The sequence below is a fragment of the Pelodiscus sinensis genome, chromosome 9, assembly GCF_052426305.1.
Source record: "Pelodiscus sinensis isolate ZL-2025 chromosome 9, ASM5242630v1, whole genome shotgun sequence".
In the NCBI taxonomy this organism is placed as follows: Eukaryota; Metazoa; Chordata; order Testudines; family Trionychidae; genus Pelodiscus; species Pelodiscus sinensis.
Window position 1 is genome coordinate 25,241,937 of NC_143060.1, and position 15,744 is coordinate 25,257,680.

General features: G+C 43.1%; 1 protein-coding gene across 3 annotated transcripts in view; it reads left to right on the top strand.

Annotated features, from left to right (window-relative positions):
- Nucleotides 1-15,744, top strand: part of LOC102460847 (serine/threonine-protein kinase TNNI3K) — a 213,073-nt gene that overhangs the window by 185,397 nt on the left and 11,932 nt on the right. For all 3 annotated transcript variants that reach the window (XM_089780463.1, XM_006130399.5, XM_075936240.2), the window contains 2 exons: nucleotides 223-282; nucleotides 1,883-2,052. In XM_089780463.1, coding sequence (XP_089636589.1) covers nucleotides 223-282; nucleotides 1,883-2,052 — 230 coding nt within the window. The remainder of the gene's footprint in view (nucleotides 1-222; nucleotides 283-1,882; nucleotides 2,053-15,744) is intronic.

The following is a 15,744-nucleotide window of genomic DNA, read 5'->3' on the forward strand; positions in this document are numbered from 1 at the left end:
AATCACCCCTCCCTTGCATTTCCCATCAGTATAGTGTTTAGATGGGAAGTTAGAATAGTCAGTCCGTATGCGAGCAGTTTATATCTAAATGGCATCATCTTCCCTACTCAGGGTCTCCTACAAACACAAATATCCACATTTTAATAATCAAAACTGCAGCTACCAGTCTCTCTGCAATGTGCAATACGAAGTGTATCTTCTTTCTCTTTCTTGTATTTACAGGGAAGGCCCGAATTTTCTGAAGTAGTTACAAAATTAGAGGAATGCCTGTGCAATATTGAGGTAAAGCTATAAGCTTCTGCAGTTAAGTAATATGCATGCACCAAATGAGCAAGTGTGAATGCAAGTTGGAGAGCACCTCAAATGTGAAAGAGGCCATAGAATTTGCTGACCCGATTCACCCAGTTGTAACTTCCCTCATTAAAGTTTAAGGTGCTACAGCAAACAATAACCCCATGAGTGCCCGAAGAAGAAGGCCAAAGGCCAGCCTGACAGAGTATAATTTGAAACCAGGTCTCTCACTTGCTCTTGGCTCCTTCCATTTCCAGAGACGGTCATGCTGCAGAGAAACTGTTCAGCATTGCAGGGATGTATCTTGCACTAGTCTTAGGCAGACCCACTTTTCCCCATCTGGGAATCCCAGGTCTGCCTGGCTAGAAAGAAGAGTCTAACATGGATTTTAGGGAGGAGAATTAAAAGAGAAACATAAAAAGAGAAATACAAAGTTACATTGCTTCTTTTCTCTGTGGCTAATAAATAATTAGATCTATCAGCATTCAGCCTAATGAAGATAACTGATCAGAGGAGAAGTGAGCCTGATTCCTGTTCCTAAATTAACATTTGCTCTGTGTGTGCACACGTACCCGCATGCGCATGACAAGAATTATAAAAATACTCCCTTTTCTTTAAAATGTATCACTGCTCTTGAACTAAAGGGTCAGCACAGACTCCCATAATCTATTAGATTTCTTCATGCTCTGACTGCAGCTGGTTGCTTTATGTGTAGGTGGAGGCTTTTAAGTTTTCAAAACAAGTGAAGTACTTTATCACAAGTAACTGTGCTGTCTCATGGGAGACCTGGCTTCTGTGGTACGTAGGCAGCAGTGCATGCAGGATGATATGTGGGCTATGAACCATAAAAAAGAAACTTTATTTATCTAAGGAGTTAGTCTTAAGCTCCATTGTCTCCATGGCAAACCCTTCTTTAGGAGATTTTTTAAAAACAAAATCTTTGGAGAGTTGTTAAGTGCAACAGGCAACAAAGGATGAAATCTGGGGTGATAAGATGTTTTTGTCCCTTCTGTTTCCTCTCTCCCTCACTCAGAAAGTAATTTGATTCCTGATTAAACTTTTAAATGCCTCCTAACACTAGACGCCTGCCCTGCTATTCTGGGTTTGTACTTGAAGATTTGTGAATTATAAGGCCAGGCGTGATGGCTCTGTTCACCTTGCATAACTTCCTGTAGAACACAGGCCATAGAAATTCACCCAGCAATTCCTGAAGTGGAAGGAATTACTCTTCCCTGCTATGTAAGTGAACACTATCAAGCCCAATAACTCACAGCTGAACTAGAGCATATCTTTTAGAAATGCATCCAATCTTGATTTAAAGACTCCAAGAGATGATGAATTTACTACTTCCCTCAGCAAGCTGCATGCAGCTCTCCTCTGCCACTGATCAAAGTCAGAAGGCACTGCGTTTTTCAGCCAGTGCGGTAGAAGAAAGAAGGGACATAAAATACTAATAAGGAAGAGGGGAATAAAGAAAATCTAGAACTGTAATAAAATGCTTGTGTTCTATTGCACCTGCTCAGTGCACTGAAACCTCTTTAACACTGTAAGGCTAATGAATAAATGTCGACAATCTCCTTTTTTAATCCAGTTGATGTCTCCAGCCTCCAGCAACAGCAGTGGCTCTCTGTCTCCTTCCTCTTCTTCTGATTGCCTCGTTGCACGAGGAGGCCCAGGTCGGAGCCATGTTGCAGCTTTACGTAGCCGTTTTGAGCTAGAATATGCCTTGAATGCAAGAGCGTATGCTGTTTGGTCACAAAGGTAAGTGACAACCCTTTGAGGGTGGATTAAGTTTCATTATGGGACAGATATAGTGGACATCATCAAGAGAGTGCATCCAAGGAGATGTCCATCATCTTCTATCAACTGTGAGATTCCCAGATCAGTGACCACCCTTCTTGGGTGTTTGGAAAACTCCTTTTAAGTAACAGAGAGGTAGCCATGTTAGTCTGATCTTGGTAAAACAAAAAAGCAGTCATGTAGCACTTTAAAGACTAACAAGGTGGTTTATTAAGTGATGAGCTTTCATGGGGCACACCCACTTCTTCAGATCATATTCTTAAAGTGAATTGGCATGACCATTATATAACAGAGGGATACAATGACAAAGAAAACAAATTATACAGTAACGAATCAGCCACATAGAATAGAAGGTGGGGACAAGGGTACAAGGAAGAGACAAGGAAGGAGGAAATTGCTTATTGTAAGAGTCAATTAAGTGGGTAATCTGGAGTTACTATGAATATCAAAAGGTGGGGAGGCTGTCTTTGTAATGTGTAAGGTAATTATCATGTAAATTAAGGCCCATCCGCAATGTGTCGAATTTTAGCATAAATAAAAGTTCTGAAGTCTTCCTCTGTCATCTGGTGTTAAAGTCTCTTTGAAGTAAGATGCATGTTGTCAGGCCTTTAAGTGAATGGCCAGTTTGGTCGAAATGTTGGCTAACAGATTTCTCTGTGTGGAGATGTCTGATTTGTGAACGTTGATTCTCTGGTGAAGTGACTGACCAGTTTGTCCAGTATACATCACAGAGAGACATTGCTGGCACATGATGGCATATATTACATTGCTGGACATACAGGAATATGAGCCGTTGATCATATAACTGACATGGTTAGGTTCAGTGATGGTGTCTCCGGAGTAATTATGTGGACAAAGCTGGCAACGGGGTTTGTTGCAAGGAAAAGTTCCAGGGTTAGTTTTAATGTGGTATGCCCTGTGGCTGTTGGTAAGAATCTTCCCGAGATTAGGTGGTTGTCTATGGGAGAGTATAGGTCTGTTACCCGGAACCTCCCAGAGTGTAGCATCCTGTTCCGGTATAGGTTGTAGGTTTTTGATAATGCACTGGAAGGGTTGGGTTTGAGTTGGGAGCTATAGGTAATAACAAGTGGTATCCTATATTTGATTTTATTGGGCCTATCTAGAAGTAGCTGGGTATTCGTCTGGCCCTTTCAATCTGTTTTTTTACTCCCCTGGTGAGTAATTGAGTTTTACGAATGCTTAGTAGAGATCTTGAAGTTTTTGGTCTCTGTCAGTGGTATCGGAGCAGATGTGGTTGTATCTAAGGGCTTGGCTATAGATGATGGATCATATGGTGTGTCCTGGATGGAAGCTGGAAGTATGTAAGTAAGTGTAGCAGTCAGTGGGCTTCCTATCGAGAGTGGTATTGATTTTGTCATCAGTGATTTGTGCTGTGGTATCCAGGAAATGGATCTCTCATGTTGAATGGTCTAGGATGAGATTGATGGTGAGGTGTAGGTTGTTATAATCTCTGTGGAATTCGTCCAGTATTTTTTGACCGTGGGTCCAAATGATAAAGATGCCATTGATGTAGCATAAGTAAAGGAGGAGTATTAGGGGACGGGAGTTGAGGAAATGTTGTTCTAAGTCAGCCATAAAGATGTTAGCATACTGTGGGGCCATGCGGGTAACCATGGCTGTGCCACTGATCTGGAGGTATAAGTTGTCCCCAGATTGGAAATAATTGTGGGTAAGAACAAGGTCACATAGATCTGCTACCAGATTTGCTGTGGTAATCTCTGGGATAGTATTTCTAATTGCTTGTAGACCATCTTCATGTGGAATATTGGTGTAGAGAGCTTTTGGTGGCAGGGTCAGTGTTATCAGGAAGGGACTCGATGTTTTGTAATTTCCTCAGGAAGTCAGTGGTATCTCAGAGATAGCTAAGAGTATTGGTAACATAGGGTTTGAGGAGGGAGTCTACATAGCTGGATAATCCGGTAGTGAGTGTGCCAATACCTGAAATGATGGGACATCTGGGGTTTCCAGGTTTATGGATTTTGGAAAGTAAATAGAATAATCCTGGTTGGGGTTCAGAAGGTGTGTTTGTGTGAATTTGGTCTAAAGTAGAGGCAGGGAGTTCCTTTAGAAGATGATGTAGTTTCTTTTGGTATTCTGAAGAGATATCAGAGGAGAGAGGTCTGTAAAATGTGGTGTTGGAGAGTTGTCTAGCTGCCTCCTGTTCATAGTCCAACTTATTCATAATGACCACAGCACCCCTTTTGTCAGCCCTTTTAAGTAGTGGGCATCATTACCATGAGTAAATAATCATATGAAACATAACTGGTGTTGCTGCTACATTAAGTTTGAAAAACATTTTAGAGTCTTAGCTTCTCAGATAGTCCCACCACTGTATGACAAGTATCAGAGGGGTAGCAAAAACAACATGTGCATCTGACAAAGTAGGTTTTTGCCCACAAAAGCTTATGCCCAAATAAATCTGTTAGTCTTTAAGGTGCTACAGGATTCCTCATTGTTTCCACAACAATATGATGAGTCAAAGGTATTTCAGAAAGTTATAGACTCCATCTGGTTGAGTAGGCCTCAAATGGATCCTTCATTCTGAAAGGTTCACAATCTAATATTAATATTGGTTTTGTTCATGATTTTAAAAAAATGGTCATGGAGGGATTTAAACAGCTGCCTGTCATGATGGCAGACATGACAACACTGCTACTACTATAAGACAACAAAGAATGATGACTGCCCATTGGTTGCGAGTGCTTAGGAGAGAGACTTGCATTTCTACTCCCAGCCAGTGGGCCTGTGGGAACTGGTTTCTACATTATAGTTTATTACTTGCATTTGAAATTCTAAGTGAGGAAAAAGTTGAGCAATCAAAACGTTTATCTTTGCAAAAACAATGGTGAATAATTAATAAAGTATGTGCAAACTACAACCACAGAGGCTTCTGACTTCAAGATGGAAAAGCCAGTTTAGATTGCTGACAAGCCCATCAATACTACTGTGGTGGGAGTCACCAATTGGCGCTGTTACATATAGGCTGTCAAGTTTTTTTCTTAGCATGGGAGCACTGTTTAGTCTTTGAAAATAGGCTTCGTGGTCCTATGATGTAATTTCTTATTACAGGAATTGTGGCTAGTTTGAGCTTGCTTGAGCTAAAGCAGCGTTTCTCAACTAGTGGTACGAGTATCCTCAGGGGTACTCGAGAGAAGTCTGGGGGATACGGCAACACAACTGAAATTTGGAGAAAACTGAATTTTTGTTTTAAGTTTTACAGCACTTTATTATTTTTGTACTTTTTACACCCAAAAATTTAATCGCCCACCCAGCTACGATTAAGTTGTTTAAACAAATGTTTTGCAATGGTAGGAAAAAATTGTGTGTGTCTGAAAACTGTAGGTACTGGGGGTACTAATATATATATATATATTAAAGGGGTATTTTATTGAAAAAAAGGTTGAGAAACACTGAGCTAAAGTACCAAGACAGTATCAGAATCATATACATCTATATATTAGTGATAGAAATGTAGCCGTGTTAGTCTGGTGTAGCTGAAACAAAATACAGGACTATGTAGCACTTTAAAGACTAACAAGATAGTTTATTAGATGATGAGCTTTCATGGGCCACGAAAGCTCATCATCTAATAAACCATCTTGTTAGTCTTTAAAGTGCTACATAGTCCTGTCTTTTGTTTCATCTCTATATTAGATTGCCACTAGAGGGTGCTGAGTTCATGTGAGTCACATTGATTGAAAGCAGCTGGTAGGCTCTACCATCTCTGATGAAGTCAGGGATTTTCTAGTGGCTCACCCAGTTAGCAGGCCACAAAACCCTGTATAGAGCTGCTGAGTAAATGCCACTGACTCCCTGGGACAAACTTTGATTGTTAACTCTGCCAGGATATCAGAGATGTGGGCATGGCCTTCTGGCCAGCGGGAACACGAGAGGCAGAGACTGTCGTTGTTTCAGGGAACTCTAAAAACAGCCAGGCTTGGGAAGAAAGTTGTTATTATTTGTGTTGCCAGGAAACCTTCCTCCACCCTTGCTTATTTTAATAAGAAGTATGTAGCTATTATCTGGGGTGGTATGTGAACACCATCTGCTCAAAGTGGCATTTTGCGACGGCAATAAAATACCATCATCTCCAGTAGAGGATCAGTAATGGTAGGTAGGTAAGTAGGTATATATGTGCTTACTAAATTTGGATTTCTCAGACACAAAAAATTCCTTGCTTCCTGCCCTGAACAGCTTGCACTCCAGCAGACAAAGGGTTCAGATAGTGGGAGGAGGCTGCACACCAAAGAGGCCTGCTGTAATTTTACAATATGCTTTATTATTGCCAGACTCTCTTTTCTTTTCTTTTCTTTTCTTTTTTGTTTTGTTTTGTTGTTGTTGTTTTGTTTGCTTGTTAGTTTGTTTTAATTTAAATTCTCTGCTTATCAAAATGAAAGGACTGAGTGAGGCACAAGGGTGGAAGTTACAGCTATTGGGCTAATGATGTTGTACTGATGTTAAATGTTGTGGGCAGGGCTAGACTGTGGCTTGAACAACACAACCTGTGGGGACCATTTGACCTTGGGTATTGTGTGGCTGAACACATCCCCAGACTGGGTGGAGTCTTGGCTGTCCCCAATGTGTAGTAGAAAGGAAGGGATTGCAATTTGCTCCTGCTAGTAACTAGGAGCAAAATACTCTGCTGATTCTGTCTCCTTCCCCCTATCAGAAGGAGAAAGCAGCGAAGGAATTGTGCCTGCAGATGTGTGTGTCCAAATCTCTGGGTTTCTTCGGACTGCTCCTGGGTTGCCCAGGACTCTGTGTAGTCTAGAATGAACATTTAGTCCTTAGTGTTCAGGAGACAAAAGAGACCCCCATGACAGTAATAGTAAAACGCCAATGACATCAGTGGAGCCAGAACTTCACCCCTATTATATGCTACAATGAAATCAAAGCAGTGGAATAGTAAATGCTGTAAGGACTGATGTTAATGTATGTGTCATATTTCCCTAAATAAGAGAAACCATTACAGATTTTTCTGTGGCTATCGTGAGATCTGAGTTTGTGCTATCTTCTTGGAAGACCTGTGTTTCAGGGCAAATTTAACAATCTTCCTTCTCAGTCTCATGGGGACTGAGAACACTGCTGAAATGAAATGACACTCTTAATTTCTGCTAGAAGACACAGATTTATGCTTTACTCTCTAGCACCACCAAGCAGTCAAAAACCAAAACAACAGAGAAATCACTTGGGCATCCTACCCTCCTGCTCTTATGGGGAGTGAAAGGCCTGAGCTGGAAGGGGTTAAAGTAGTGGCTTGGAATACCAAATTAAAAACTACTGCTTATTTGGGGACCTGGGGCGGGGATGGAGAGAGGGAATGCACACTGGTACTTAGATGTGAAGGCTTTCTATATTAAAAATAAAAATCCTCATCTGGTGAAATAAAAGATCTACTTTGAACATGAGACGGGAGTGAAGGTGGAGACTGGGGTCATAAGGAAGAAAGGAAGACCCTGGCTTAATCCTTCTTCTGCAACGGATCAGATGTTGCTGTGGAATTTAGTAGTTTTGCATGAAAAGAATGAGGGAGCGACATATTTAGGTTACAGGCAGACACCCGAGAGAGTAAAGAAGCTATTGCTACAGCCTGCTCCTGTAATTAAGTGTTCTCAATATGCCAACCACACTTGTTAGTTCACTGAAATGGGTTTCTCTGTAACCCAAAGGGTTATATAAAGTTCCCCACCTCAAATTCTCTGCAACACAAATTAACTAAATCCAACCTTATAAATAGAACTGAGAAAGATTCACCTAGAAGCAAAATGTACAATGAAATGGGACTCGTTTCTGCAGTTTTCCAATTATACAACATACTGAGATGATGAATGACTTGACTTTCTAATGACAATAGCTTCTGAAGGTTTACATTTTTGAAAATGGGAGATAGACAGGGGTTCTCCATGTCTGGCTGCATTCCACTGGAATATTTCTCCAGCTATTCTACTTTCTCAGTTTTGACCAATTCATAGTCTCTGAAATACTATGCAGTGTGCAGTGCAGTAACACATCTGAGACAATTCATCTAATGAAAGCTCCCTGTTCCGTACATGGAGTTAAACAGGCATGACACTGAAGTTATTTGCTTGCTTCTTGCCTTGTAACTTTAGTGTTTGTGTTTAGTGAGTCTCTCTCCTGCATAGCAGCTGTTACTATGTGTGAAGTAATAAGAGGCAGGTCACAGTGCCCTCATAATGAATTGGGTGAAATAGCAATGCATTCTGATTGCCTGTCTAATCAGGCTGCTTAATGTATCAACCCATCACATATTAGAAGCTTTAATAGTTGATTTTCTACTTCTTTGCATCTTTAGCACTTCTCATATAAGGGCAAATTTTCAGAAGAAAAACATTCCTCTTATTCTAAGTGGACCCCAGATCCAATGGAGTTCGCATGATTCAGAATGATTTTCATTATCATTTTCTTTGAATTGTGTGAAATTCTTAGGGATTGGTTGCAAACAGGTGGAGATTCATCTGAAGCTATGCTATAAGCCAACTCCAGTAGCCAAAGATTTCTATGTAGAGTATGATGCGACCAATCATGGTACTAAATGAATTCCCTATTCATTCTGGACAGGGGAATCATGCCAGAAGCATGCTTCCAGAACTTGGTATGAATGGGGTGGGCGATTCTACTCGCAGTGACTCAGCACAGGCTAGAAAAGGAAAGATGATCCATCCAGGAAGCAACTATGCAAGACCAAGGCAATTTGAATGAAAAATTTCCTCCAGCAAAAAGACTCTTCTCAGTTTTGTTAAATAGCCCTTTCCTTCTAGGGCAAGCAATGGTCCAGCAGGGACTAAAACACCAGCACTACATCACCCAACCCTCCAGCCTCTTCCTATCCCTGGCACTATAGAACTTTTACTAGGTAGCTGTCCATGCAGAGTAAGGCTCAGAGTTCTGTCCTTTACCAACAATTATAAAGAATACAAAACAGGAAAGAAAAGACAAGCTGAAATATATCTCTACATCATCCCTAAAGAAAGGGCCTTACATTTTTATCTAGGGGAAGGTCGTTTTTCCAAGCTTTATCTTTGCTTCTGCTTTCCTTAAGCTGCTGTTTCCAACCCCCACTCCAAACTAGCTATCTGGAGTGGCTGCCTTAAATGATGTATTACCATTGGTTTCTGTTATTCTAGTAGTTTGCTATAATCTTTTACCCAATCGACAACAAATTGTCAAGTCATCCTTATAGTGAAGTGTCTATATGGAGGGGCTAAGAAAAATGTTCTAAGGATGAACAGCTTTAATTATTTGCCTTTTCTGCCTCCTGTGAAATCAGGGCCATGATACAGTACATGGTTGTTACTTTTCATGCATGTGTACACTTGTGTTTCAGTCTTCCTCTCAAAACAACTGAATTATCAGCAGTTTGGAGGGGAGGTTAAGTATTTAAAATTCATGAACTTCTCAGTCCCCTCTGGCTGCTTTGAGCTGAAAGTTGAAAGCAGCCCTTCAGCCAGTTTGAGGATCTCCCCTGCCAATGCTACACTCACTTTAGCCTGGAGTTTGGCCTGGCAGAGATCAGATCCCAAACCAGGGATACAAAGCTCCCTGAAGCTAGTTTTGCTATAACTGCCACCAACTTATTCTGCATAAAACGCAGTTAGCTAGACCTGAGGAGCTTGTGCCATTTCTCTAGGCTAATGCATTAATTTTGTGACATGCTATACAAGCCAAGTTTCCCCCCAAGACTTGTTGGAGCTACACCCTGCTACATGCAGATACTAAAAGGGGTTGCTATTGTAACCCACACACCTAGTGTTCACTGTCCAATGCAGTGGAACCTATGACCACAGCAACAGATAAGAACAAGAGACCTCTATAGCAAGGGCTGCGACCCAGCTGGTTTTTAGCTCAGAAGGTAGAGGCTACTATACTAAACTTCAGAGGTCTCAAGTTCAAAACTGCCTGTTGGTGGTTACACTATGTTCACTTCATATATGTCTTTCTATTTATGTTTATCTTTTATGTTTGACACTAATCTTTGCCCCTAGTATGATTGTCCACAAGTAGGAGAGTTGATTATAAATTATGAATTAGTATTAATGTAGCTAGGACCACAAATATACATTACTTTATCCTGTGGGTGAGCTAGCCCCAAAAATCTAACCTAAAGACAGACACACGGGCAAGACAAAGCTAAACATAAGTGCAGGAAAGAGGGGAGGAACATGATCATTATCAGATGTTTCACAGAAAAGCTGTAGTCATTCTGTGGAGAAACTTTGCATGGTGAACAGAGGCCGTGTCCACACTCAGGGGTTCTTTCGAAAAAAGTACCCTTTTTTCGAAAGAACTTCCCCTGCGTCCAGACTCAAGCCGCGTTCTTTCGAAATTATTTCGAAAGAACGCGGCTTTTCTTTCGATGGCGGTAAACCTCGTTTCACGAGGAAGAACGCCTTCTTTCGAAAGTTCCTCTTTCGAAAGAAGGCGTTCTACAATGTAAAGAGGCCGTCTTCGAAAGAGAGCATCCAGACTCGCTGGGTGCTCTCTTTCGAAAAAGCGGATTTCCTCTATCGAAAGATCCGCCTGCTGTCTAGACGCGATCTTTCGAAAGAGGCTCTTTCGAAAGATGCTTTCGAAAGAGGCTCTTTCGAAAGAAGCCTGCAGTCTAGACACAGCCCGAGAGCTTAACCCAGGAATATAGGGTGGCGTGAAAAAACACAATGTGGAAAATGGGTGAAAAGGATAAATGTTCCAGTGCAAGAGAAGGTGGGGCACAGAGAAGCGATGAAGAAGAATGCTAAGGCTCTGAGGGTTAGACACAGCTTTCCTTGCTTCTTTTCAGGAATCTCTTCCTGTCTTTTTTCTCTTTATCATAGAATTGGAAGGGACCTTAAGAGGTCATCGAGTCCAGTCCCCTGCCCTCCAGCAGGACCAAGCACTGTCTAGATCATCCCTGATGGATGTCTGTCTCTCAGATATCTCCAGTGATGGAGATTCTACAACCTCCCTAGGCAATTTATTCCAGTGTTTAACCATCCTGACAATTAGGATGTTTTTCCTTATGTCCAACCTAAACCTCCCGTACTGCAATTTAAGCCCATTGCTTCTTATCCTATCATCAAAGGCCAAGGAGTACAAATTTTCTCTCTCTTCCTTCTAACACCTTTTTAGATACTTGAAAACTACTATCATGTCCCCTCTCATCTTCTCTTTTCTAAACTTAACAAAATCCCAATTCCTTCAGCCTTCCCTCATAGCTCATGCTCTCTAGACCTTTAATCATTTTTGTTGCTCTTCTCTGGACCTTCTCCAATTTCTCCACATCTTTCTTGAAATGTGGTGCCCAGAATTGGAAACAATACTCCAATTGAGGCCTAATTAGCGCAGAGTAGAGTGGAAGAATGACTTCTCAAGTCTTACTCACAACACTCCTGTTAATGCATCCTGGAATCATGTTTGGTTTTTTTGCAACAGTGTCACACTGTTGACTCATGTTTAACTTGTTCGTGGCCCATTATTACCCCTAAATCCCTTTCAGCAGGACTCCTTCCTAGACAATCACTTCCCATTCTGTATGTGTGAAACTGATTGTTCCTTCCTAAGTGGAGTACTTTGCATTTGTCCTTATTGAACTTTGTCCTGTTTACATTAGACCATTTCTCTATTTTGTCCAGATCATTTTTGCTCCCTCCTGTACTGGATGCTGGTGCTTAACTTCCTCCAGAGCCAAGACAGTGCCACTCCATGCATCAGCAAGTGGTGGCACTCTAAGAAAACTGCACCTGTCAGTCTCTGAAGTAAAGTACTTTGTCTTTGTAATACACGTCACGTAGCAGTTGAGAAAGCAAGAGCCCCAGGAACATGCCTGAGCTTCAAAACACCAATTCAGCTCTAGAATAATATTTACATTGAGGCTGGAAATACAGACCAGCCCTAATCATACCTAAAACAAGCAGCCTGTATCCTACCATTGGCAGCTAACAAACATTTCATGTTCTGTCACTTGGACAAGTGATTGAGTCACTCTTTCTGTTTCATGGCTTTGTGTTTTAGAAGTTGAAAAGCTGGATTGATGAGCTTTGCCAGAGAAAAACATTTGAAGAGTAAGTGAAGCTGATGACACATTACTTTGCAACTTAGTGGAATTCAGCAAATCTAATTCTATTACCCTGTCAAAGTTTCACAAAAGGAAGACTTAAAAGCATATTTTTAGAAGAGCCTTATTAGAGGCCAGAAGCCATTAATACATCTGCTAAATTCGGATATGTCTGGTGGTGACAGACCTTTGTTTTTTTACACGATGTGAAGTAAATAATATCCCCCAATGACTAATTAAGTTTAAATAAAGTTCTGTTTAGTTAATGCAGCTTCTGCCTGCACTTGGAAAAATGTCAGTGTCCTAGAGCCATGGTTAATGATATTTTCAACTCAACGGCTTCTCAAGGTTTGTGGAAATGTATATGCTGAAGGCAGACCAAATGGAAAGTACAGAACTGAAATGCAGTTTCTATGGAGCATTTAAAACCATCAGTCCTTGTTTATTCTCCCAACTGAGTATCAGATATGGCCTGATAGAGGTAGGCTCACTTGCATGCCTAGATCAACTCAAAAGCATTTCAGTAAATTCTCTGTTTGCCAAGTTTACCGACGCTGAACAGTGTTGTTTAACAACATAAAAGAGGTTGCTAACTTGCTATGGTGTCATCACTGCTTTATGTAGCATGTATATAGGTATAGAACTCTCATAGAAGCATAGAGCTGGAAGAGACCTTAGAAGACCATCAAGTCCAGCCCCCTGCCCAAGGCAGGACCAATCCCAATTAAATCAACCCAGCCTGGGCTTTGTCAAGCTGGGACTTAAACACTTCTAGGGATGGAGAATCCACTACTTCCCTAGGTAACCCATTCCAGTGCTTCACCACCCTCCAAGTGAAATAGTTTTTCCTAATATCCAACCTGGACCTCTCCCACCGCAACTTGAGACCATTGTTCCTTGTTCTGCCATCTGCCACTACTGAGAACAGCCGCTCTCCATCCTCTTTGGAACATCCCTTCAGGAAGTTGAAGGCTGCTATCAAATCCCCCCTCACTCTTCTCTTCTGCAAACTAAATAGACCCAACTCACTCAGCCTCTCCTCGTAGGTCATATGTTCCAGCCCCCTAATCATTTTCGTCTCTTTCCGTTGTACCCTCTCCAATGCATCCACATCCGTCCTGTAATTGGGGGCCCAGAACTGGACACAATACTCCAGATACTCATACGGTCCTTTTTAAAATTTTTCACAGAACAATTTCAGATTGGGTAAAATTTCACTGGAACTGGAATTGCAATTGGCATATTGCCCTGCATTGGAACACTTTGTTCCTTTCTTTCTCATCCACAATAAAAAGAGTGTTATTTGTATCTGACGCTTATGTTAATTTATGTTGTTCAGGCGTGTGAATAAGCCATCCCCCACTCTCCCTGTGTAACAGAAGTTACATCAAAATAAGTGCTAGCATGGACAACACTATGACAGCCAGGAGCTTCTCTCACAAACATACCTACCTCTGCTTTCAGTTCTCTCCTGTTCTCATAGAACATCAACTCCAGACATGCTGTAGTGGCACAGCTGCTGGCTGTAAATGTAGACCTGTCCTGAGCCCATGCTCACATAGGCAACAGGCAGAAGACATGAATAAAGTGTATTCTCCAGATTCTAACATTGACTCTATCACGCAATTGTTCGCTGTAAATAACTGCCATTGGCATCAGGACTAATACAGGCAGTCCCCGGGTTATGTACAAGATAGGGACTGTAGGTTTGTTCTTAAGTTGAATTTGTATGTAAGTCGGAACTGGTGTCCAGATTCAGCCGCTGTTGAAACTGACCAGCAGTGGCTGAATCGGACACGCCTGGGGCAGAGCAGCTGGGGTACTGCTGGGTTGGTCCCACAGCGCCGCTCCTCGGCGCTACTAGACCAATCCGGCAGCACCCCAGCTGCTCTGCCCCAGGTGTTCCCAAGTCAGCCGCTGTTGAAACTGACCAGCAGTGGCTGAATCGGACACGCCTGGGGCAGAGCAGCTGGGGTACTGCTGGGTTGGTCCCACAGCGCCGCTCCTCGGCGCTACTAGACCAATCCGGCAGCACCCCAGCTGCTCTGCCCCAGGTGTTCCCAAGTCAGCCGCTGCTGAAACTGACCAGCGGCTGACTACAGGAAGCCCGAGGCAGAGCTGCTCTGCCCCGGGCTTCCTGTAGTCAGCCACTGATCAGTTTCAGCAGCGGCTGACTTGGGGACACCTGGGGCAGAGCAGCTGGGGTGCTGCTGGGTTGGTCCAGTAGCGCCACACCTCGGCACTGTGGGACCAACCTGGCAGCCCACCAGCTGCTCTACCCCAGGCGTCGGCGAGAAAAGCCTGGTCTGCTGGGGGGGGCGCACTATCTGCACTTTTCTTGCCACGGAGGACGCAGGCGGCGGGACCGCGGCGCGTCTCGGCGGTCCCGCTGCCCGCGTCCTCCGCGGCGAGAAAAGCCTGGTCTGCTGGGGGGGGCACACTAGCTGCGCCCTCCCCCCCCCCCAGCAGACCAGGGAGATGCAGAGTGGCTTTTCTCGCCACGGAGGATGCGGGCGGCGGGACCACAGAGATGCGCCGCGGTCCCGCCGCCCACATCCTCCGCGTCGAGAAAAGCCGCTCCACGTCTCCCTGGTCTGCTGGGGGGGGGGGTGGCGCTAGCTCCGCGTCTCTCTGGTCTGCTGGGAGGAAGTACCCCCCGCACCGCCAGAGGCGGCGACAATGGGGGAGGCACCCCACACTGACGTAACCCGGGGACTGCCTGTATGTCCAACTGTACAAAAACATTAATTCCTACATCAACTAATTGGCTTGCTTGGGAGAGTGTCAAATTTTCAGCTGGACCTCCACCTGTGCAGTCACAAAACTGTAGTACACATACTTGCATATCCAACTGCAGGCAGATAAAATATTCTATTGTAATGCCAAGAGGCAGAACTGAACATGGGACTTCTGGAGCTTAGTGCATGACCCTCTACCACATGAGCTAAAAGACACCTGACTTTTAGCCCAAGCAGTAGAGCAGACTCATTCTCTTGGTAAGTGGCCTTGGCGCCACGAGGTGGAATAGTACATTATACCCAGAAGGCATGTGGCTTACTCTGATATCTGCACACACGTACTTCTTAGAGTTTGCCCTGAAAAACACATTTTCCCAGTGTATTTTATAGGGGTAAGTTCTTAGACATGCAGGCACATCGTTTAACTATACTTCCAAGTCAAAATACCACAGAGTTTCAGACTTTTGCCGCTGACTTAATGAGACCAGGATTTCAGCCCTTGAGAACTGGGTGAATTGAAGGTAGTACACAATGATCCTAAGGGTGTAGGTGCTGTTTGAAAAGGCACTTGGGAAAAGAACTGTGAGGGTACGTCTAGACTACAGGCTTCTGTCGACAGAAGTTTTGTCGACAGATACTGTCGACAAAACTTCTGTCGACAAAGCGCGTCCAGACTACATTGAGTTCTGTCAACAAAGCAAGCTGCTTTTGTCGACATGGTAGTCTGGACGCAAAGGACAGTTTCCATTCAATAACACCTTCTGTCGACAGAAACTCTGTCGACAGAAGGTGTTATGCCTCGTAAAATGAGGTTTACCAGCGTCGACAAAACTGCTGAGTTCT